The sequence below is a fragment of the Protopterus annectens genome, chromosome 12.part0 (genome assembly GCF_019279795.1).
Source record: "Protopterus annectens isolate FY-2018-M chromosome 12.part0, PAN1.0, whole genome shotgun sequence".
NCBI lineage: Eukaryota > Metazoa > Chordata > Ceratodontiformes > Protopteridae > Protopterus > Protopterus annectens.
Genome location: NC_056746.1, coordinates 189,208,294 through 189,231,816, shown reverse-complemented (window position 1 = coordinate 189,231,816; position 23,523 = coordinate 189,208,294). Strand labels below are relative to the sequence as shown.

The 23,523-nt window shown below is 42.2% G+C and overlaps 1 protein-coding gene across 2 annotated transcripts in view; it reads left to right on the top strand.

Moving 5' to 3' along the window:
- The window catches only part of PALB2 (partner and localizer of BRCA2), a 731,562-nt gene that overhangs the window by 519,743 nt on the left and 188,296 nt on the right, over positions 1–23,523 (top strand). The window contains exons 9-10 of one of the 2 annotated variants that reach the window (XM_044089226.1): positions 14,120–14,281; positions 16,009–16,125. In XM_044089226.1, coding sequence (XP_043945161.1) covers positions 14,120–14,281; positions 16,009–16,125 — 279 coding nt within the window. The remainder of the gene's footprint in view (positions 1–14,119; positions 14,282–16,008; positions 16,126–23,523) is intronic. The other variant, XM_044089227.1, reaches the window with a different exon arrangement.

Genomic DNA, 23,523 nt, shown 5'->3' with positions numbered 1-23,523 from the left:
CTGACTTTGGGCTCCTAAAAACAGAGGTGGTGAACTGCATGGCACCCATGTCAATGCAAAATAGATGCATGACTGCCGAATCATACACCAGTGCACTGTACAAACACAGACATAAATGCATGGAACTAGCCATACCCAACAGAACCAAAACACTGTCTTCCAAAAAAGGAAGCCACTCTTGTGGTGGTCCTGTTGTAGAGTTTATTAATAGCAGGGGAAGAAACTGTTGCAAAAAAAGATTAAATCCCAGGACTGGAAAAATTATTAGCCTCAACAAATCTTTAAAGCCAGCTATAAAGGCAGAATTGCGGCAGACACTAAAAACAACCCCAAAGCCTTCTATAGTTATATCAAGAATCTCCACGGCAATACCCAGGTTTGCTCTGAGTTACTGCACAATGGTACCTCCTATACGGAGCCAACAGATATTGCCAACATACTGGCCGACAGATTCAGTGGCAACTTTACCCCTCTCTCCCCCCTTAAAGAACCAATCACAATATCGGAGGAATCACAGGCACCCAGCATTACTGCAGCACAGGTTAAAGCTGCATTGTCCAAGGCCAAGAATACAGCTTCCATGGGACCTGACAATATCCCTGGATGTGTTCTACATGAACTATAAAGTGAACTGGCACTACATCTGTTTGCCCTGTTCAGTCACAGCCTCACCTCAGGCTTTTTGTCCCTACTGAATGGCACGCTGCTACAGTCATCCCTCTCCATAAAGGGGCAGCGACTGCAGACCCTGGGAATTATCGCCCCATTAGCCTGACAAGTCTTATATGTAAGGCTATAGAGCACATCATCATGGACCTAATTAACAAGTATATAGGTAATGTCCAAACTCTAGATCCCACGCAATTTGGTTTTGTGAAAGGTAGATCATGCCTGCTCAACCTGGTTGACTTCTTTGAGTCAGTCACTAGAGCTGTGGATGAGGGTAAGGCAGTTCATACAGCCTATCTCAGTCTGGCCAAGGCTTTTGATACCATTCCCCACTCAGGAATTATTGATAAACTCACCAAACTAGGCATCAACTCGTATATCTCTAGGTGGGTCACAAATTGGATCACAGAACCCACAGTGTGAAAGTAATGGACTCCAAGTCAGACTGCCGACCACTCACGAGTGTAGTCCCACAGGGATCGGTCCTGGGTCCTCTCCTGTTTGGCATCTACTTCTCAGAAATCCAGGCCAGCACGTGGGACTCTGGCTGACCAAGTTCGCAGACGACTGCAAGCTGGGAGTCGTTATTAACTCCCCAAGTGATGTAGATATCCTACCGAAAGGCCTCACTGAGACCAATGACTGGTGTCGAAACCATGGTCTTAAGCTTAATGCGAAAAAATGCATCATCATCCTCTTTGGGAAAAACTCAGTTCCCACTAATTACCACATCAATGGGAGCCCACTCAACACTGAAGGCGTTACAAGGGATCTGGGGCCACAGGTTGACAGCATCCTCTCCTTCGACCACCACATTGCCACTGTGGTCAGAAATTCCTTCTGTGTGGCGCATCTGATTACCAAGGGTTTTGCATCCAGGAAGAAAAAGGTCATCATCTCTCTACTCTTCCCTCATTAGGCCATTTATCGAGTATTTATTTTATTTATTATTTATTTTACATTTGAGAGTCCAACTGGATTACAAGTCCATTTTCCGTGGAAGCCCAAGGGAGAAAAGCTCCAAGAGAAAATTTTTTTTACAAAACATAGCTTTAAGGACAGACTTTTGACATACAATTTCCATAGAAGAGACTTTGACATACATATTAACTAACAGATAGGATACATTCATTCTCTACAATATAATATTAAATTTTAGAAGATATTCCTAAGTTTAGGATTCCTGTGATAGATTTACTATCAGAGTACAAGCAGAGAGATGTAGAATAAGGCTCTGAGAGATCAGATGATGCTCGCTGTAGTTGAGAAGGATAACAAATTGATTCACTATATGTCTTCTCCTAGTTTTAGTTGAGAAGGATAACAAATTGATTTACAATATGTCTTCTCCTGGTTTTAGTTGCTTATGGAAAGCTCAACATTGCTGGGGTAGTTTTTCCTAACTCCTGGAGAGATGGGATGAGCTGTAGATTAACAGTCTTAAGTGGGTACAGTACTATGATTGGTTGGCTTAGCAGAGTTACTTAACATAGGTGAAGTGTTCTAATGAGACATTAGCCAGGGGGGGGATACATGAGCACAGTCGATTATTCAAAAAGTGAGTTGTAACAAGTTTCTTGAACTGTGACGGGGATTTGTTGTCAGTTATGTGGGCAGGAAGGGAGTTCCAGGTTTTTGCTATACAGTGGCTGTAGACAGACTTACCAGCTTCATTGTTATATTTGGTTACTTTGAGGAGGTTTTGTGTGCTAGACATCAAGGGCCTGGTGGTTGTATAGGGTTGCAAAAGATTTTGTAGGGCTTGTGTGTTTTCAGAGTTGTGTATTATTTTGTGGACTAGTGATAGTTGATTGAGTTGAAGTAGTAGTGGTAGTTCTAGTCAGTTGAGTTTTTTAGGTATTCACAGTGATGGTTCTGAAGGGAGAGGTTGTAGCGAATTTGGCTGTCTTATTATAACAACTATCAAGTTTGTTTAGGTCGGATTTGCTGAGATTTGTAAGCACGGTGGAGGCATAAAGTAAGATGGATAGTAGGCGAGTCCTTGCTATTGTAGTTTTGGAGTGGTCAGTGAGGAATTTTTTATTACGATGTAGTAGGCCAAGTTTTTTATGTACTTTTTTATGGTTATAGAAATATGTAGGTCAAATCTAAGGTGATTATCTATTTCAACCCCTAAGAGTTTGGTATGATTTGTGGGGGTGATTGTGGTCTTGTTAAAGGAGGAGATGAAGAAAGAATCAGTGGGAGGTGTGGCTCTGTGGGAGCTTAAGAGAACTAGCTTTGTTTTACTTGGGTTCAGAAGGAGCCGTTGGTTTGTAATCTAAGTTTCTGCTAGGGAAAAGCATTCTTGTGTTAGGGAGTGAAGGATGTCAGTTGATTTGGCTGTACATATTATGGTGGTATCATCTGCATATTGCACTATTGAGGCTTTATGAATACTGTTTGGGAGCTGATTGGTGAAGAGGGTAAAAAGTAGTGGCCCCAGGATGGAGCCTTGGGATACTCCTAGGGAGACTGGTAGGGAGGGGGAGAGTTGGTTTTGCCACATAACAGCTTGATGTTAAGTTGTCTATCTTGCTGGTTGGGATCGGAGCCAATCCTCGGCTCCAACTCAGCCATCTTCTATAGCTCGAGAGCTGTTTACTGGCTCGAGGCTACCCCTTATCCCATGATGCTAAGCGATAGCTACCCAGATCTCGTTTGCCGCTTCAGCTGCGAGGTGTCGTTTTTCTGCCTCAGGCTCGTATAACTTTTTTTGTATAAATTTATTACTCTAGATTTCTGTATTTTCAGTGTTTTATTGTTAACAATTAGTCTTGTTTTTTGTGATAGCTAGTATTTAGTTGTAGTATCCCATCTTTTCCTTGAGAACTCGTTTAACTTAGAGAGTTCTCCCCCACCCCCATCCTCTTCTTGTCAGGTTAGCCATTTAGGTTAGAGGCTTTCCTTCTACTTTTCTTTCATAAGCTAGCCGTTTAAGTTAGAGGCTTTCCTATTTAAAAAAAAAAAAAAAAAACCTTTAGCTATAGTCTTGTAGTACAGTGTGTTTTTTGTATAGACTGTATTTTGCTTTTGGTAGCTGTTGCTGTATTTGTTGTTTCCTTCTTTCAGGATGTCAAAGGAATCCAAAGTGTCTGGATTCAAGAAGTGTGACTCATGCTGTCAGAAAATGTCTCTGACAGATGGACACACTTCTTGCGTCTATTGTTTAGGCGCTGTGCACCTGCAGGACTCTTGTTCTATCTGCCATGCCTTTAGTCCAAGAGTTCTGCAGGAGCATAAGAATAAGCTTATTCTTAGGGGTCTTTTAAAACCCAGGATTCACTGGCCAAGAGCTCTCAGCCTGTGAAATCCTCTAAATCTTCCAAGCCGTCGGTTCCAGGTTCGGAGCCGTCCTCTGTTAAGACTCTACCTTCTACTTCGGTTCCGCCTGGCACCGATAAGACTATCTCCCCATCTGCTCCATCAGAAACTTCAGAGCCTTTGCGGAGCCACAAGAGGCTGATGTCCCCTTCACTGGAATCGGTACATTCGGCTCCTCAGTCTCCGTTGCTTCAGAGCGAGTGCAGTGACCGATCCTCTCACTCCTCTCGATCCTCTAGGCTGTCAGATCACGATGTGGAGAGAGCGGTCAGTAGGTTGCTAAAGTCGCAGGCACTTGCCAAGATGTTGTCCAGCCCTCCTCAACAGGTGTCGGCTCCGTCCACTTCTCTCGATGTTCCTCCTCCGACTCCAATGAGTTCGAAGCTGGAGTTCTTTGGGATTCGAGTAGTGGAACCATCAGCTCCAATAACTCTATCTCCTTTGGTTCCGACGTCTGCTGCGATCCACTCGGTGGTGCCGTCTGTCAAGGGATCTGGGTGCCAGGGTTCCCTCGTCTGCTCCGAGGGGGCGAGTGGCATCGGACCCTTGTCCGACCCCGTTCTCCCTCTTGGAGCTTCGGCGCAGGTGAGCTCGGCTCCTACATCGGCCTCGGAGCGGTCTCTCTCGGTGCGGAAAACGATTCCAATTTCCTCGGAACCGGAGCTTTCTCTCATCATGGCAGGGATGCCTTCAATGTCATGAGGAGTGTGCTGGCCACTGAAGTCAGCTCCACTATCGGCCCCACAGGCTCCGTCCCCTGTAGTGCCTGTGCCAACCTCTGCTCCTCCTCCAGACCCCAAGGGTAGGGAACCGGCGCTCCAGGGCACCCCATTGGGTGTTTCCTCTTCTTCCGAGGCCTCCCCTGATCATTCAGAGGAGCCCCCTCGTAAGAAGAAGTGCAAGAGGAAGCACATTGACTCCCCTGAGTCTGTCACTTCTGATACAGACTTAAATGATTCGGAAGGGTCCCCGCGATCCCCCTCTGAAAATGTTTCCTTCTCGGACATCCTAGAAATGCATAAGCAGAGGAGGAACTGGAATCCCCTAGCCCCTAGCCCCTACCGAAGATGAGTCTTTATTTCTGGATGCGTTTGGTTCCCGACCTTCCTCCTCCTGGGTTTCTCCGCCTTTCGATCCACTTATGTCAGTGGTGGCTCGAAAGGCTTGGTCAGCTCCGGATACAGTGGAACCAACTCCGAGGAGACCTGGCAAATTCATCACAGCACCGCAGGATAAGCAGTTCCTTACCAAAGGTGTTCCTGTTGATGCCATGGTGGTAGCAGCAGCCACCAAAAAAGAGTTAGCGGAGGCCTCTTCGTCTGTCCATCCTCCTAACAAGGAGTCTAGGACGATGGACAGATACGAGAAGCGAATGTTCACTTCAGCGACCTTTTCTATGAGGTCACTGAACTATTTATGTCATTTTACCCGGCTTCAGAGGGATCTCCTTAAAGAGCTCGGAGATACCCTTCAAGATCCATCAGCTGAGGGGGCTCAAGCTAAAGTAGCTTCCCAGCTGGCGACGCTTAATTCTGTAGTTAACTCCTCCGTGAGGCTCATTTCCTATGCAGCCGATGGTGCGAGTAGAGCCTCAGGTACGGGTGTGGCCCTTAGGAAGCATGCATGGATGCGGCTGTGTAATTTTGCGGAACCCTTTCGAGCGTCATTCACCACCACCCCCTTTAATGGTTTCTTTCTCTTTGGACCACAGGTGAAAGACACTTTGACTAGGTGTGAGCAAGAAGGCAAGACTCTCTCTGCCATGGGAGTCCGTTTTTCTACTCCTTCTAGACCGTATCCTAAAGGTCAGAAGAGTGGCAAAATGTTGTTCCGAAAATCCCAGGGAGCCTTGCCTGACACACGTAACGATTTTTCCTCCAGGGGCAGAGGGGGAAACAATAACAACAGATGCCGCCCTTGTGGCAGAGGGGGTCCACAGAACCAGGGCAACAGAGAATCTTTCTCTGATAAGCCCTTTCAGCATCCCTGAAGGGTTGCCCGGCTGCTCACCTCTGGAGACAGTCAGGGGAAGACTTTCACTGTACCCAAAAGCCTAGCAAAATTTAATACAAGACAGATGGGTACGGTCCATTATATCCAACCCTTCTTACCGTCAAGGAAATCCCTTCCAGATGTTCCACCCAATCTGAAGGACCAAGCAGTAATAGAAGTTTCAAAACTGCTAGAAAAAAAAGTCATCCAGGAAGTCCTGGCAGACCAGAACAGATCCGGAACTTACTCAAGGTTCTTTTTGGTACCAAAAAAGACAGGGGACTGGAGACCGATTCTGGATCTCAGCAGACTTAAACAGGTCTGTACAAAGAACAAAGTTTCGGATGGTCACGCTACAGTCCATTCTACCCTTTCTGGGTCAGGACAATTGGATGTGCTCGATAGATTTTCAGGACACGTACTACCACATCAAGATGGACAGGCGCTCCAGGAGATTTCTTCACTTCCGGCTGGGAGCCAGTCATTACCAGTTCAGAGCTCTGCCCTTTGGTCTCACCACAGCCCCCAGGGTGTTCACCAAATGTATGGCAGTGGTCACGGCTCACCCGAGACGTCGAGGATTCCAAGTGTTTCCATATCTAGACGACTGGCTCCTCACTGCTACTACCAGGCATCAACTTCTACAAGCCAGGGACTACACAATCACAATCTGCTCCCAGCTAGGCATTACAATAAACTTCGAAAAATCTGCCTTTTTGCCCTGTCAATCTATCACCTACATAGGAGCAGACTTGGACACAAGAAACATGTCCACAAGGCTACCGCTAGAAAGGATGTCTACAATTCGTCAACAAGTACAAATTCTAATGCAGAGCAAAAGAATCCAGGTCAGGTTCGTCCTTCAAACTCTGGGTTCCATGGCAGCAGCCATTCTTCTAATCCCACTGGCCCGCTTTCACATGAAGATCCTTCAGTGGTTTCTGTTCACACAGTGGTCTTTCCAACAGCTGCCCATGTCTCACATGATCATGATTACAGAAGTATGCAAAAAGCACCTTTCCTGGTGGATGGTCTCCCCACTAGTGACTCAGGGCAGACCCTTCACTCAGCCCCTCCGGTAGCCACAGTGACCACAGGGGGCATTATCAGGGCAGGACAGTCCAAGGCACTTGGCAGCATCACGAGTACCATCTGCACATAAATGTCCTAGAAATGAGAGCTGTGCTCCTAGCATTGCAAGCCCTCCGGGACTCTCTTCCTTCTAGGACCATTGCACTTCAAACAGGCAACATGTCAGTGGTGTGGTACATCAACAAGCAGGGCGGAACCAGATCCTACCCCCTGTGTCGAGAAGCACTCAGACTGTGGCAGTGGGTGATTTCCTACCAACGTTTTCTGATTGCGGCGCACATCCCTGGGAGGTCCAACGTCATAGCGGACAGGCTCAGCAGAGCTATCCTCATGCCTCACGAGTGGTCTCTGAATCAGGAAGTTGCGGATCTTATCTTCCGCAAATGGGGACAACCTTGCTGCGATCTTTTTGCCACCCCCTTCAACAGCAAATGCAGCAACTACTTCTCCCTACTTCCACTTCCAGTTCATTTACCCAGAGATGCTCTAGTCCATGATTGGCCTCAGGGACTTCTTTATGCCTTTCCTCCATTTCCCCTGATACCGAAACTCGTACAGAAAGCAATATCGTTGGGTTGCAAAAATGATCCTCATTGCCCCCTACTGGCCTCGACCGATATGGTTCCCATTCCTACACCACTACTTTCTTGATCAGCCCTGGACTCTGGACCCGTTTCCAGATCTACTGATTCATCAATCAGGCGGGTTGCATCAATCCCTCGAAACTCTCCAGCTCACAGCTTGGTTGCTCCACTTCCAACCTTAGCCAGGCTTCCCAGCATTTCCCTGGCTGTACGTGAGATTATTGTCTCCTCACAAGTCCACAACCAGAAAAACTTATGCTAGTAAATGGAAACGTTTTTCTTGTTGGGCAGAGGCTAGGAACATAGATCCCTTTTTAGCCCCAGTCCACGAAATTCTGGAATTCCTAGCACAACTTTTTCATTCCGGGTCCGCTTCGGCTACAGTCAGGGTTCAGTTAGCGGCCATTTCTAACTTTCATGTTGGTTTGTCAAATTCAAACATTATGTCTCATAAGCTCTGTAAAGCTTTCTTGAGAGGGACCACTCTCCTTAGGCCTCCAGTGAGAGATTCCCCTCCTCCTTGGGACCTTAATTTGGTAGTAACTTCCTTAACTCTGCCCCCTTTTGAACCAGCAACGTCCTGCTCCATTAAGTTTCTATCTTGGAAGACACTCTTTCTGGTAGCTATTACTTCAGCCAGATACGTCTCTGAACTTTCAGGCACTGTGTGTTCGTCCTCCATACTTGGTTTTTCATAAGGACAGGGTTGCTCTGAGGACTAATCCTTCATTTCTTGCGAAAGTCTGCTCAGAAAATAATTTAAACCAATCTATAGACCTTCCTGTGTTTTTCCCCTAACCACACCAACAAGGCAGAGTACAAATTGCACCAATTGGATGTTCATAGACAATTGCGTTTTTACCTGCATAGGACTAGGGAAATAAGGAAGTCGGACCCAACTATTCCTTTCCTATGCTGTAGGCAAACAAGGTCTCCCAGTTTCCAAGGTGACCTTATCCAGGTGGTTGTCTCACACTATTACTTTCATCTATCAATTAAGGAACAAGGAGTTACCTATCAAACTGAAAGGTCATTCTACTAGGGCCTTGGCCACCTCTGTAGCCTTCCAATCTAGGTTGCCCATGGATTCTATTTGTGCAGCTGCTACGTGGGCAAATCCTCATACCTTTATTTCTCATTACAAGCTAGATATGGTCTTCTGGAGCAGAGCTGACTTTGGTTCCACCGTTCTGAAGAGTCTGTTCCAATGAGCTGCCCAGGATTGTAGGTGCTAGGCACGCTGTCCCAACCAGCAAGAACGAAGACGAGATAGACAACTTAACATAAAGAAGTTATGTACCTACCATAATGTTCCATGTTAGTTGTCTTCATCTCGCCTTCTTTCTTGCATCCCACCCTCCGTCCCCCTGTCCTATTGGACCGAGAGGAGTTCTGGTTTCACTGGCTGAGTGTTCTCTGGTTTGTTTCCTCTACTGACTTAGAGATTATAACAGGTATACTCAACCTATTTGTTTGGACAGGTTTATTCTCTGGCTATGTCTGGGGTTAGCTATTTCAAGCGAGATCTGGGTAGCTATCGCTAGACATCATGGGATAAGGGGTAGCCTCGAGCCAGTAAACAGCTCTCGAGCTATAGAAGATGGCCGAGTCGGAGCCGAGGATCGGCTCTGATCCCAACCAGCAAAAAAGAAGGCGAGATGAAGACAACTAACATGGAACGTTATGGTAGGTACATAACTTCTTTTTTTCTTCCCTCTAGGTAGTTTTTGAACCAGGAGATGGCAGGGGTGGTAAGGTTTAGAGTTGTTAGTGAAAGAAGGAGTTTATTGTGGTTAACCGTATCGAATATTTTGGACAAGTCAAGAAAAGTGGCAGATAAAAGGAGTCTATTGTTTCTGAGAGTATTGACAATGTTGGTAAATTCTGTTAGTGCGATGGTGGTGCTATGGAAGGGTCTAAAGCCATGCTGTGTTGCTATTAGATTATTTTCTAGGAGATACTTCATTAGTTGCTTGTGTATTACCCTCTCTAAAATTTTAGATAAAGGGGGTACTATGGCTATAGGGTGGTAGTTATTGAGTTCCAGGGCGGTTCCCCTTTATGTAGAGGGATGATATGTGATATTTTCCATAGCTTGTACTATACACATATGGGTACTATACACTCGGAGATGGATTTGTTAATTAAGATAGAGACAGGATATGATATGGCTTCTGCAGTCAGGTGGAGGTATTCAGCGGGTAATTTATCTGCGGCTGGAGACGTTGGTTTGAGCTTGCGGAGTAGTTTTTCAATGGATTTGGTTGGTTCTGGGTGGAAGCTGAACTTGGGGCAATTGTTAGTTGGGGTGGGGGGTGGATTTGCAGGGGTGGGGATGTTGTCATAGGGCTGGTTGTTTGCAAGGGTCTGGATGGTTTCTGTAAAGTATTTATTAAATTGAGTGGGGATGTCTTCTTGGTTATCTATTTTTGGGGGTTGGGGTAGTTGTTTTACCTGGTTGTAGAACAGAGTTAATTGCTGCCCAAAATTTTTTGGGTTGTTCCTGTGCTTATCCTGTAACTTTTGGTAGTAAGATGTTTTGTCTGTTTTGGTGAGTTTTTTGGCTTTGTTACGTAATTCAACATATATTTGTTTGTTCAATTGGGATTTACTGTTGAGGTTGGTCCAGGCCTTGTTTCTTTTTTGAGGAGGGATTTTGTGTCTGGGTTTAACCAGGGGGCATATTTAGTTTTAATTCTTGTTGTTCTGAAGGGGGCGTGATGGTTAAGGGTGTTTAAGAATGTAGTATTGAAATATAGTACAGCTTCATCAAGAGGTAGTTTTTTTAGGGAGGGTCCAGTTGCACATTTTTAGGTAGTTTATAAAATTGGAGCGGTTAAAGTGTTTTTTGTTTCTAATTAGGGGCGTAGATATTTGGGTCAGTTGTGATGATTTTGATCCGAGTAAGAATGTGGCTTGGTGGTCACTCAGGATGTCTGGTTGACACCCTGCTAGGGATATCAGTGATGGGTGGGATACGAGTATCCAATCTAAAGTGGATTGGTGTTTGGTTCTCTTGTCTGTTCTTGTGGGGGAAGTGATGAGTTGGGTTAGGCCATGTAGGTTAATATGGGAGAGTGGGTTATGACTGGAACAGTTTTGCCAGTCAGTATTAAGGTCTCCTAATACTATGCTTTCCTAGGGGAGGGAGTTAGATAATCATTCTAGGAGTTTTTCTGTAATGGGGAGATTGTTGCCTGGAGGGATGTAGCATGCTATGATGTTGATGTGTTTACTATCATTGTTTTAGTTTTGTTAGAGTGAGTTCAACTTTATTGAAGTTTGGGGTTATGTCTACTTTCTCAAGGATGAGGTGAGATTTATACACCCCCTTTTTACCTATTCTATCACTATGAATTATATTGTAACCTGGTGGAGGGATTTCATTGTTGTGGTTGCTGGTTTAAGCCAAGTCTCTGTTAGTATGACTATCTCAGGTTGATAAAAGGAGAGTAGTGCATGAAGGTCATGGACTTTGTTTAGTATACTTCTGACATTTAAATGTAAAATGAGGAGCGTGGATTTGTCTCGGTGGAGTTAGAGTATCATTCAGGTTGAGGGTTGGGGCTCCTAAATTTTGTGGGCCTGGGTTTGGGTGTATATCACCGCAGCTAATGAGTTGGGTTTTGAGATAAAAATAGAGCTTGAGTAGTTTGTTTAGGGTCTTAAAGTTCTTTATAGTTGTTTGGGACTGGTAGTGTGATGGCTGTAATCTTTGTGCATAGTGGTGAATAAAGGTTTGGTAGTGATATGGGGCTAGTTGAGAGTGTGTTGTAATAATGTTAGTGGAAGTAGTTTTTCTTGGTATGTGGATAGAATTAATTTGTTTTTGGTGGTTGGTGATAGAAGTTAGCTGTGGGAGGGTGGATACAGCTAGGAGCAATAGTAAGAGGTGTATGCATGTGGGTTTCGGTAATTTGGGCATGGTTTGGTTGGGTTTGGCCATGAGTGAGAGATCTGCTTGGGATGGGGTGGGTGTGGTGGATGATGAGAGGTGTTGTTTGTGATTGTAAGGTAGTTAGATGGAAGACTGTGCTTTACAGTATGTGGAATAATAGAAGAGAAGGAAATGGGTACAGGGGTGGGGCAGCTTCAGTGATTGGTGGTTAGCATGAGGGGAGTGGCTACGTTTAGTTGAAATGTAGCACTAGTGGGGGCGGGTGGTAATAGGGGGCAGGGAGGGGAGCGTAGTGAGCCTGAGCGCAGCTGGGCTAACACTAACTCCAATTATATCCCTGGGCTTACTTGTTTCTTTTCCAAATGTATCTTTTTGGCTGTACTGTACTAGTTTAATTTCAAGCCAATGTATCTTTTTGGTTGTATTTTACTGGTTTAGTTTTACACCAAATTTATGGGCTATGTTTAAGTTTTATAGATTGTCCCCTTGCAGAGATTAATTAAGAGCTGCAGGGTATATTTTATAGGCTATGGGCAGGGGAGCTGAATGAAATTACTGTGTGCAGAGTAGATTTGTAGGTTAGAGAGGTAAGATCCGTGGGGAAAATCTAGCTAGGTTACACAATATGAAGGGAGCCTAGAGGTGCCTTTAGACCCAGGGCAGCATGAAACAGTACATAGGTAGAGTGTTAAGGTACTGGTACATGTTATGGTATTAACCTTATTCAAGTTGCAGGTTGGACTTCAAAGACTTGTAGCAGGTAAGTTTTTCAGGGTAATGTCCTTTCAGTCAGAAGTGTCTTATACTGGGGCAGTTTGAGGGTGACTACCTAGAAAGAAAACATTTATTATGAGAAAGACCTTATCAGCACTAATAACTAGCCACCAGTCAAGCAGGCAGAACACTGTCACTTAAACTATGTAATATACGGCAGTACAGGAGCTCCGTACAGCTACTTAACACAGTGTGTGCTTTTTAGTTACATAAATGGTCAACAAACAGTTAAAATGTATCACTAGCTTTATAGACTACTCTTGCAATCAGACTATGATGCAGGTAATAATTAAGGTTTTCTACAATGCTTTGTCCTTGTTTGATGTTAAGCATTTAATATAGATGCCAGGCAACAGCTATCGAGTACGTTTTCCTTGTAAAAGCAGTCCTTAGGAGAACTGGTAGCTAGACAAGCTAATAGTAGCCATATGGTAAGCAGCTCTGTTAACAGATTTTATGACAACAAGTAATGAGTTACTATTCCAAGTTTAGGAGTCTTAGTATAGTTTTAAAAACAAGCCGCTAATCAGGCAAAAATCGGACATATAGTATGCAGTACTGTTATCTGTTCTCACTACCACAGCGTAATTCTTACCAAATAGCCTTTGCTATGTTTGCATTAGAAACACGTGCAATATGCACTTAAGTACAGCAGTAGTAAGTGAAACAATAGCATGCACTACTCAATAAACAGATCCAGCCACAAAATGCAAGGAGAAAATTAACAGTATATATGACAAGGATAACATGCACTTTAGTAACACAGTAGTAGTATGTGACACAATAGCATACAGTACACAGAAACACAAACATATGCCCGTTTGGCATGTACCTCACTAGACACATGCTTCAGCTGGAAAAGCCATAAAAGTACCTCATGAAGAGGATCCTACACCCTAAACACATATCCTACATGGACAGACTAAAAAAACTCCAGCTATTCTCTGTCTCATATCATCGACTAAGGGTTGATCTCTGCTTGACTTACAAAGCCATGTATGACCCAGCTCTGTTAGAAATGCTGCATCTAAAGAAATCTCAATACCTCCACACCACATGCTCCAGAGACCTCAACCTCATTACCACAATCAACAGAGCATGCTGGAGGGACAGGTTCATCACCTAGAGACTGCGCCCATGCTCTGGAATAGACTTCCCATACATGTCAAGCAGAGAACTTCACTGGCCCTCTTCAAGAGAAATCTTGATGAGTGGATGGGAAATAGAAAGTTCACGCCAGGGATCACGCCAGTGGCTGTACTTGTTAGAGGCACTGGGAACTAACATCGGGTGGCACGATGCCAGGGCACTTCTGTGGGCTGGGCTTGTAAAGGCTCCAGGACCATTAGTCTAGTACACACCTATGAAGCATCTTCCCAAAGAATAAAGATGTCATTCAGAAATCTAACATACATTGCCCAGTATTCTTGTTACTTAGATCCAAACATAAATTCCTCCTCCCAGACACACATAATAATGTTCGACTAAAATGGGGCAGAAGTCCTAATGAAAAGACAAAAAAAGTGGTGCGTTGATTATATGGAGAATATCATGAGATGGAGAGTGTAGGACAGCGTTAACAAAGCAGTTTTGTGTTGATACATGTTAAAACTCTTCTTTTTCCAGTTATATGTCTTTAGTGGTAAATTTTTCTTCTGGTAAACTCTCAAAAAGTACAGTATCAGATCATCCACTGTATTTAAGAAATGAAAAGGAAGGAAGGGAAAATCATGTTGTTTGTACTAGACTTGTCATTACTGAATCATCCTGATTTTTCAACTTTTAGAGCATTGGTTTATACTTCTGAAGATGTGAGCTTGGAACAACTACTGATTGTATCTGGTGATATATCAGCTGTCCTTGGGCTGTCAGAAGCAAGGCTGGTTATCTGTAGAGGCACACGTGACATTCATGAAGTAGAATTGATTTTCATTTCAACTAAGGGAAGGTAAGAGATGATGATTTAGTTTAGTGTTGTCAGTATAAACTGTGTATTTTCGATAATACTGCAGTTTACTGTGTGTGTGTGTGTATTTTTTTGTTTCATCCCATTAATCTGTTTTTAGTATAGCTTAGTGGGTGAAGAAAGAATGTGCATGTTTCTACTACAGTAGTTTTCTAAAACTACTGAAAACTTCACGGTAAAGGAAAACTGACCTACAGTCTGTATAATATGCATCAAGGAGTATTACAGGCAACATCAAGTAGGTAATGTAGCATACAGCTAGAGTCGAGGGGTAGCCTCGAGCCAGTAAACAGCTCTCGAGCTATAGAAGATGGCCGAGTCGGAGCCGAGGATCAGCTCTGATCCCAACCAGCAAGAAAGAAGGTGAGATGAAGTTTGCTGTTGTGGTCTAAGTAACTTGGAAGAATGCAAGTGCTTTGCTGCTTTTGCAGTATCCTCTGCATGTTCCTGTAGTGTAAACCGCTAGTAATTTCTAGATGTGTCTGCTTAGCTCTTGTTATAAAGTATTTTTTTCTTTCAGATAAATGAATATTGAATAAATGCTCACTACCATGGTAATGAAATTAGGGTACAGATGTGAACCCCTTTGCTGTTGTGTGAGGAAAACATTTTCCTTTGTTTTATTTTTCTGTACTATTTCATATGCCTGATTGCAACCTAACAAATCAAGTGTACTATAGTGCATCATTTCTGAGTTGAAATAAACAGTTTTCAGTGGATTTTTTCAAGTCTTACTTGTGTTTACTGACCTTCTGGTTTTGGTTTAATTTTGCTGTCTCTAGTTGGAGCTTGTTTAATCCCATTGGTAATAATGTGATTATTCAGCTGATTTCTTGTTAACCTCATAGTTTTTTACATTCTGCTACTACAGAGGCTGTGTTGATGTTGGATATGCATAAAATTAACATATTTTAGGAATTTTTAAAAACTGAAGTATTTACGTCAACATGCATTGTAATGCACTGCTTTATAACATTCAGTATGTTAGTACTACAGACAAAACATTTATTACCAGTATTGCATGCATGAACCTTCGTTGAAGGTTGTGCGTTAGGCCCGGCAAGCCAGCACGTAAAAATCTACTGCCAATCATTAGCGGACCGGAGTTCCGCTGTGGCGACCCCTAACCGGGAAAAGCCGAAAGACACAAATTGCATATCATTCTGTCTTTTCCTTTCTGATGCACGGCACTCATAATTATTTGCCTATATCTCTAAAAGGTCCCACAAATATTTGTACTTCATCTGCAGCTTTGTTGTCCCACCAATTTATCAATACCCAAAATGGAGGCTAGTTTGTATTAAGGCTAAAGGTATGCATCATTCATGGTGACACTAAGGTGATACTTTACGTTTTCTTCTTTGTGTGACAGTATGACCAAGGCACATGCATGCCTTTTCCCATCATACTATTTGTGCTTCTTTTCTGTCAAGTAGCTTCTACCTGGTGGTCTCTGGGAAGTGAGGCTGCATATCCCACCATCTCTAGAAGAGGAGTCCTTTTGATATGCGACATACATGCAGATATACACATGTACCCCAAAAAACATGGCAGTTTTAAAGATATGGTTGGAGCACCAGAAGTGAGATATATACTTGTCCCTACTTAGAAAGAGTTCCAAGAAAAACATGACAATCAGATTACCTCTTTAATGTGTCAATACTTGAATATCACAGACTCTTTTCAGAAAGTCCTTTTTCACTTTGCAGAGTTGAAGGGAAGAAGTCTCTGAAACCACCAGATGAGGCCATATTAGCTTTTTCTGAAGTCAATGGTGAGAAAAATGCCTTAATCGGTACAACTACACTGAGCAGTATTGTAATCTGGTAAGTTTGACTGATGGAGACGGTCCCATTTGGTTCAGTAAACAGCTGTTTTATATCAAAAACTGAAAAACATGGGTGACTTGTTACTGTGATATACCAAACTTGATAACATTGGATGTGGTAGAGTTAAACAGTCATTATAGTGCTGATGTGAGAAGTTGGGATATCTGTTGTGTACATTACAGACTGTTGGTGGGTGGCAGTAAAATCTGCCATGCTTCTTGCTGTCACACATGTATGTGTTCTGCAGCTTGTGGGGGTTCTGATATGTTGGTTTAAGTAGGATTAGTTTTGAGGAAGCTGTCAGTGAAAGCAGATGTATGGGATTTTGTTTAAATTAGAAGGCTGTTGTACTTGCTGCACCAAAGAACCTGGTGCACTTTGGTTTGCATGCCTGGATCAGTCCAATCTGAAATTCATAACTGAGACATTACTATGTTAAAACATTTCTGAAACAGCAGGTAAATAAGACTGTTTAAGCATGTGTTTCTTGGGAATGGGTCAGCATTTCATATTTTAACAACAACTTTCATTGACCCCTTGACCCAGCAGTACCTTCACTAAATATGGCAGCTTTGCATTAGAACATTTCTGAAGTCATGACACAGGACAAATTAGAACCCCTTTGAGTATGTTTGTATTTATCAGCTAGGAACCTCAATCTAGTTCACACTTATTGTGAGTGTACATGTTCTAGACAGAAACATCACGGGTACAACTTTTCAGTCAACTTTTATTTCAACATTTTTCTCCCAAGTCATAAATACTTTCCACACTGTCATCATCAACATACAGGTAGTTAATAATAATTCATAAACACAGACTAGAAAGTATGACAAAATGCATAATTATCCAGCGTATACTGTTATCAGACAAAATAAACCAGCAAAAATGAGACATATAAGTATCAAATTAATAATGTTTTTAAACATTCATAGACAGTAGCATATACAGTTCCGATGTCCAACTAGAGAGCTATAAAAGATGGTGAGTTAACATAGACCTCGTGTCCAGACTTGGCTCCAGATGTAAAGTTCAAACATACCACTAAGTCTTAAATCTAAAACAGGTTATCCATTGCGTAAGTTGAAGATGTTCACATCAGGCAATGCCCAGTAATCCATAAAAAACAAATAATGTAATAAAATAAAAAGCCCTTTGTGCTAAAACACTGGAGACTGTCGGAGAATTCTGTCAGCTTTGTGCACATCAGTATTAGACACTCTTGGAAGGAAACAGCAAGATTTATGCCATTCCTTTTCAGACACTGGAACTTATGGGCTGGCTGCCTTGGCTCATTTTCCACATGGCAAGAACTCTTGTTTGGTCAGTCTCCTCCCCTAGCCCCTAAGCTCTTGCTGTCATCTGAATCCCCAGATCATGTTGCTGCAATTGTGGTCTTCAACAGCTCTGTGTTCTGGCCATTGAGAATTTTTTTTCTGCTACAGATCAGTCCATTTTTTATTTACTTGGGGATTTCAGAGCTAGATGCTAGTTAGGATCTCTGTTGTTTACTTTCTTGCCTGCTCCAACCTTTATTTTCTAACCCAGACTTTTCCCTTGTTGTACCCTCTCCATCCCTTGTGTTGAGAAAAAAATAGTTTCCTTCCATTCGCTTAAGGCATTTGTGTTGCTGTTGATTGCTTGCTTTAGTGCTGTTATTTGCTAATAGTTTACTAAGGCCATTTGGGCATCTAGGGACTTGACATTCCCAAATGAAGTTGTCATTTTGGCTATAGCCTTATGAAGACCCTTTAGTAGAAAAATATTTATTATTTATTTTATTTTATATTTGTTAACCAGAAAGTCCGACTGGACACGGGTCCTTTTTCAGAGGAGGCCCAGGGAGAAAGGCTCCAGTAAAACAATAAATTCAAAATACAACTACAAGTTAAATATACATAAGCACAAAAGAAAGAAAAAAGTATGTAATTACAAGTAATTTACATAAGTATATAAGAAAGTAAAGAGTACATCAGAGAAAAAAATACAAGATTCACAAATGTGTATGGCTGAAGCAGCAGTGATAACTACAGACTAGACAGTAGTTAACAAGCCTATAGAAGGTATCTAGTTTGACTGCAGAATATGAGAATACATAATGAATACAGTTCTTAAGAAAACATTGACATGATACATCATTCTGAGCTAGTTTATTATACATCATCCTGAGCAAATTCCTATTTAGCGATGTAGATGTAGTTAATGCTAATGAAGCGATATTTTGTTTAATTTTAATTTTAAGACAATTTTCAGTGAGATTAAGTAAAGTCTAACCAGGAGTGTTGCAGGAGCATAGCCAGGTGTCTGACAGTTGTGACCTTAGGAGCTTTTTAAATTGTACAGTAGATATGTTTGATGCGATTAAGGTTGGTAGTTTATTCCAAATTTTAGGAATGTAGTTAGAGAGGAGTGAATTCCCAGTATGGTTGATGGCTTTGGTAGTATCTAGAAGGTGTAGGTTACTGGAGTGGAGACATCGGGCACTGGAGTATGGGAGTATAATATTTTGGAGAGCAGAGGGTTTATCAGGTTGGTGGAGAATTTTGTGTGCAGAGGTTAGCTGGTTAAAGTTTAGAAGCTGAGGAAGTTCAAGCCAATTCAGTTTGAGATAGACAGTGATGTGACCTATAGGAGGCATTAGTTGCAAAGTTGGCTATTTTATTATGTCAGGATTCCAGTTTGATTAAATCTGTTTTGCGAAGGTTAGTCAGTACGGGGGAGGCATAGAGGAGGGTTGATAAGAGGTGTGTACGGGCTATATAGTCCTTTTGTGTTTCTTGTTAGAAATTGTTTGTTTCTATATAGGAAACCTAGTTTATTGTATCTTATATAAAGGAAAGTGGAAACAATTCTCCATTTGGGCTCCCCAAGACATGTAGATACCTTCTCGGCCCCTTTGTCCCAACTGCTGACTTTCCTAGCAATTTATGAATTTAAAGAAGGGGTTAATTACTCCATTAAAGTTCATCTAACTGCCATATCTTCTTATCACCATGGCATTTCCACTTAATCCTTAGCCTCAGGCAAACTTTGTAAAGTAGTTTTTCGTTTTGTTCCAGAGGACCTGTTACCCACCATGCTCCTCCATGGGATTTAAATTTAATTCTGATGAAACTTCAACTTCCACCCACCCACCCTTTGAACCTGATAGCTCCTCTGATATTAAATTCCTGTTATGGAGGACCATCCCTCTGGTAGTTGTTACTTGTGCTAAACAAGTTTCAGAACTCCAGGCCTTATCCTTTAAATTTCCTTATGTCATTTGTCATAAAGTCAGAGTGACTTCTTGCCCAAAGTTGGCCACACAGTCAGATTTGAACCAGTCTGTCTTCCAGCATTCTTTCTAAACCATCCAGGCAGGTGAATATCAGTTCCAGTGCTTAGATGTGCATAGACCATTTCAGTTTTACTTTCAAGCCTCAAATGCTAAAGTTAACAAAATAACAAAGTTTGCACTGTCTAAATGGATGTCAGACTGTATTACCTCCTGTTGTTCTTCCAGTAATAGATCCATGCCATCTATCGAAAACATACACTTGTCAAGGCTTTAGCTGCGTCCAAAGCGTTTCTCAGGAATTTACCAGTAAATGAAATTTGTGCTGCTGCTACATTTGGTCTGTCTTGCATACTTTTGCAAACACTACAGGTTAGATATTTTGTCTAGAGTTGGGGTCTCCTTCAAAGCCTCCATTCTCAAAGGATGATTGTATTAGGTCTCCCAGAGCCAAATTGGGATTCTGCCTATAAGTTCCAGTGTCCAGACAGGACCAGAATAAATGTGTAAGTTGTGTACTTAAAAGAATGTTAGGTTTAGTTGGTATCTGTCCAGAGCGTGGAATAACAGTCCACCTAACCTCTTGCAGATTATCATATCCAGAGGAACCTAGATGAACATCAGAGGCCCTGGCTTTTCAACTTGTGTTTCCTCAGGCTGGGCAGTTATCTTTATATTAAATGCCATAACTTATGGGATAGATGCATGCATGTCTGTCTGTCTATCTGGAGCTTCACAAGAGAGCATGGGCTTATGTGGTAAAGGAGAAGCTTGAGCTAGCAAAAGTGTTGTTGCCATGAAGAAAAGATGCCAGTTGCTCTCTTTGGACAGATGCCAGCTAAACCTAACATTCTGCTAAGTACACTTTGTAAACTGTTCGCTTTGAGACAGGATAATGCCAGCCATCCGGGCTCTGCCTAATAGTGGCTGCTTCATCCTAGGGGTGGAAGAGTATGCCCATAGATGTCACTGCAGACAATTTTTTTTTGTGTTATCATCTTTATTGAAAAAAAATGAGATTACTCCAATGCAGCACTTGGCTTCCAGAAATGAGATGATGCATCTTCTTGTACATTGGTATCTTAACATACATTAACATGTAGCATTACATTTTTATGTGCACACAGCACCAGTTCTATAGCAACACTAAGCTTGTAAAATAAAGTATGTAAACTGCATAAGCTTAATAAAAAGTTTCTGGTCATATTTATTTTTATTAAATTTTCAGTGAGTCCCATAAGCAAAAAAGACAATCAAGTGGTCTTCCAGGTAGCCAAAATATACACTAATTAACTAAAAAAAATCCAGAGCATCTGCAGCAGAAAATAACAAATTCTTCAAGCACAGTAATTGGACGTAATATAAAAATCCAGGTTCAAGTTAGGATACATACATGATGCACAGATGTAAACTTATACATGATGCTTTCCAGTATGAACTTTTTTTCTTTTTGAACACTGAGGACAACATCTGAAGGTTAAATACTAAGTTATAAAGAAGAAAATGTTTATTTAAGAAATATATTGCGGATTAGTTCATTAGTTGTTTTACTAAGGCAGTCAGTGTTATAATCAATAATGCATTATCTTTGCTTGTAAAGTCCAACCCAAAGTTTAAAATACATTGCTGTCATCATTATTGTTAACTGTTTCAACATCTACGTTATATGCAAAAATAGCTTCTCTAATGAGGAAACTGAATAAGCCTAGTTTTTAGACAAATGTCTACTCCAAAAAAAAGGTAAACTAGAGTAAACTTGGTTAAAATGAGTTTCAGTAAGAAGATAAACCTTCTAATACAAGTGCAAGGAAAAAAATATGTTAGTAAACGTGTGATATGAGGCCACACTGGTGGACTAATAAAGAATAAGCTTGAATTTACTGTGGACACACCCCAGGCCTAACTCATGTCCATGTCAAAATGTGGTTTTGAAACAAAGTTAATACAATCATAATATTGTGGTTAATACCAATAACTTAAAAAAGCTATCTGTGAGCACAGTTCTAAATCTGTCCACATTCTGTGCTTCTCCATAGAATGCATCATGCTGAATCAAAATGCTTGTTGTGGTCCCATTAACAACAAAAAGCCTCTGAAAATTGAAAACATTTGAGGGGACAGTGATAAGATCAGATGCGTAGAACAGGACTGTGAGACAAGGTCTGTCCTTGTGAAGACTGATATTGGTCGTAATTCCAACCTATTAGAAGTGTATATGAGGGGGGCATGTCACCCTTAAGATCATACAGTAGAAATAATAGAATGTGGTTTTAAAGTGTGCAAAATTATAAACACATAAAATGTGGTATTAAAGTGTAAAAGTAATGTCTTTTGGCTTTTCCTGGTTAGGGGTCGCCGCAGTGGAACTCCGGTCCGCTAATGATTGGCAGTGGATTTTTACGGTGCTGAGTTGCCAGCCCGACGCCCAACCTTCAAAGAAGGCACACCCATTCACGCACGCACCTACCTGCATGTCTTTATATGTTACTCGACCACGGGGAGGACATGCAGACTCCACACAGAAGGTGCTCCAGCCAAGAATAGAACAGGAGAACCTCTTGCTGCGAGGCGACAACGCTAACCACTGCACTACCGCAGCCGTGCAAAATTATAAACACAGTCCTAAAATGCAGTAGGCTGGGAGAATGAAATGTAAGTATAGAAAAGTGCTAATGTTTAATGGCAAAACAGTTAGCTATATATAATTTTCAGCTTATACTACAAGAATTAAAGTAAGATAGCCAGCTATCTATACAAAGCTGTAACTTCAACCCAGAATATGCATGCAGAATAAATAACCAAGTATTATGATAGTGGAAGCTTAACTAAAGTATAAAATGTGGGCATTAGTCTGGTTTGAAAATTATTGCCTCACACAGAATTTACTCATGAAAGCAGATTTGACCATGGTCCTATAAGGTGAGAGAAACAGCAGTGAAAAGCTGCAGTGTTGCACTGCAATATCTAGAGTTCACAGCTACAAGACGGGCTAGACAGGCTACTGAGGTTGTAATGTAGAAACAGCAATTAGAGATATGAAGAAGTTATTTAAACTAACAGGTGCATGTGGGAGGGGATGAAACTTCAACAAGGTGTCTTTATTCCTCCCACATGGAGGGTATAAGAGAGAGAGAGAGTGAGTCTTCCCGATCTGCTTGCTAAAGTGTTTTTATCTGAATTAATACTTTGTACTGTGTTTCTTGTTAGTTCTGTCACCTTCTGGGTCACAGATGGGACATCAGACCTGATGTGAGCCTTCTGGATTACTGCTGTAACCTTTTGACAGCTACCATGGCTGAACCTGCAAGCTGTCTCTCAAAAAGACCAAAAAGTCTCGGTCTGATTCTGCTGCTGTCCAGCCTCCACCAGAAGTGTCTCTCAAGGTGAGAGAAGACACCAAGACTGTCAGTTGCAGACACCAGTTTCCTCTGCCGCAACCCTGTTAGGGGCTGGCATGGAATCTGCTTCTCGCACATCCTCTGAGGTAATGCAGACATCCACAGTGGACACTGAGGGGGAACCAAACCACAGCTCATTTTTGAAAGCCCTAGGGGGATTCCCAAGATTCAGATGAGGGAAGAGGTCCCTAGTACCCTCACTGAGTCTAGCCATGGCTTAGAGCCACCAAGTTTAGTCAAAGTGGACATCTAACTAAAGAGGAAACAGAAAACTAAGCACATTCCTACCATTTCTAAGGATCAGCAGAGAGGGAATGGCAGGATTTTACTCAGGGCTTGTTCGGTGCCATGATGGCCTGAAGACCACCTCAGGTGTATATGATCCTGCTTCTCCTTGGTCCTCTACTCCAGCTAAAAGGACTAGGGAGTCTGATTTTTCAGATGAGGAGATGGATTCCAGGGCTGAGTCATTCGCCTATCCTCATAAATTACTTCTCCTTTAGACTGTGGATCTGAAGAAGATCCTTGAGTCCTAACTCTCCCTTTGAGTAGTTGTCCTTTGGGGGACACGGTTGTTCACATGATGAAGTTTTTAATTGGGATTGTTTACAAGTCTCTATAGTCAAAAGGGGAGTTATGAGTTGTTGCAGATGGAATCTCCTAAATCTTCTGTCCCCCCCATGTTGGATGCATTTACAGCTGCATTTTTGGTTCTTGATTCCC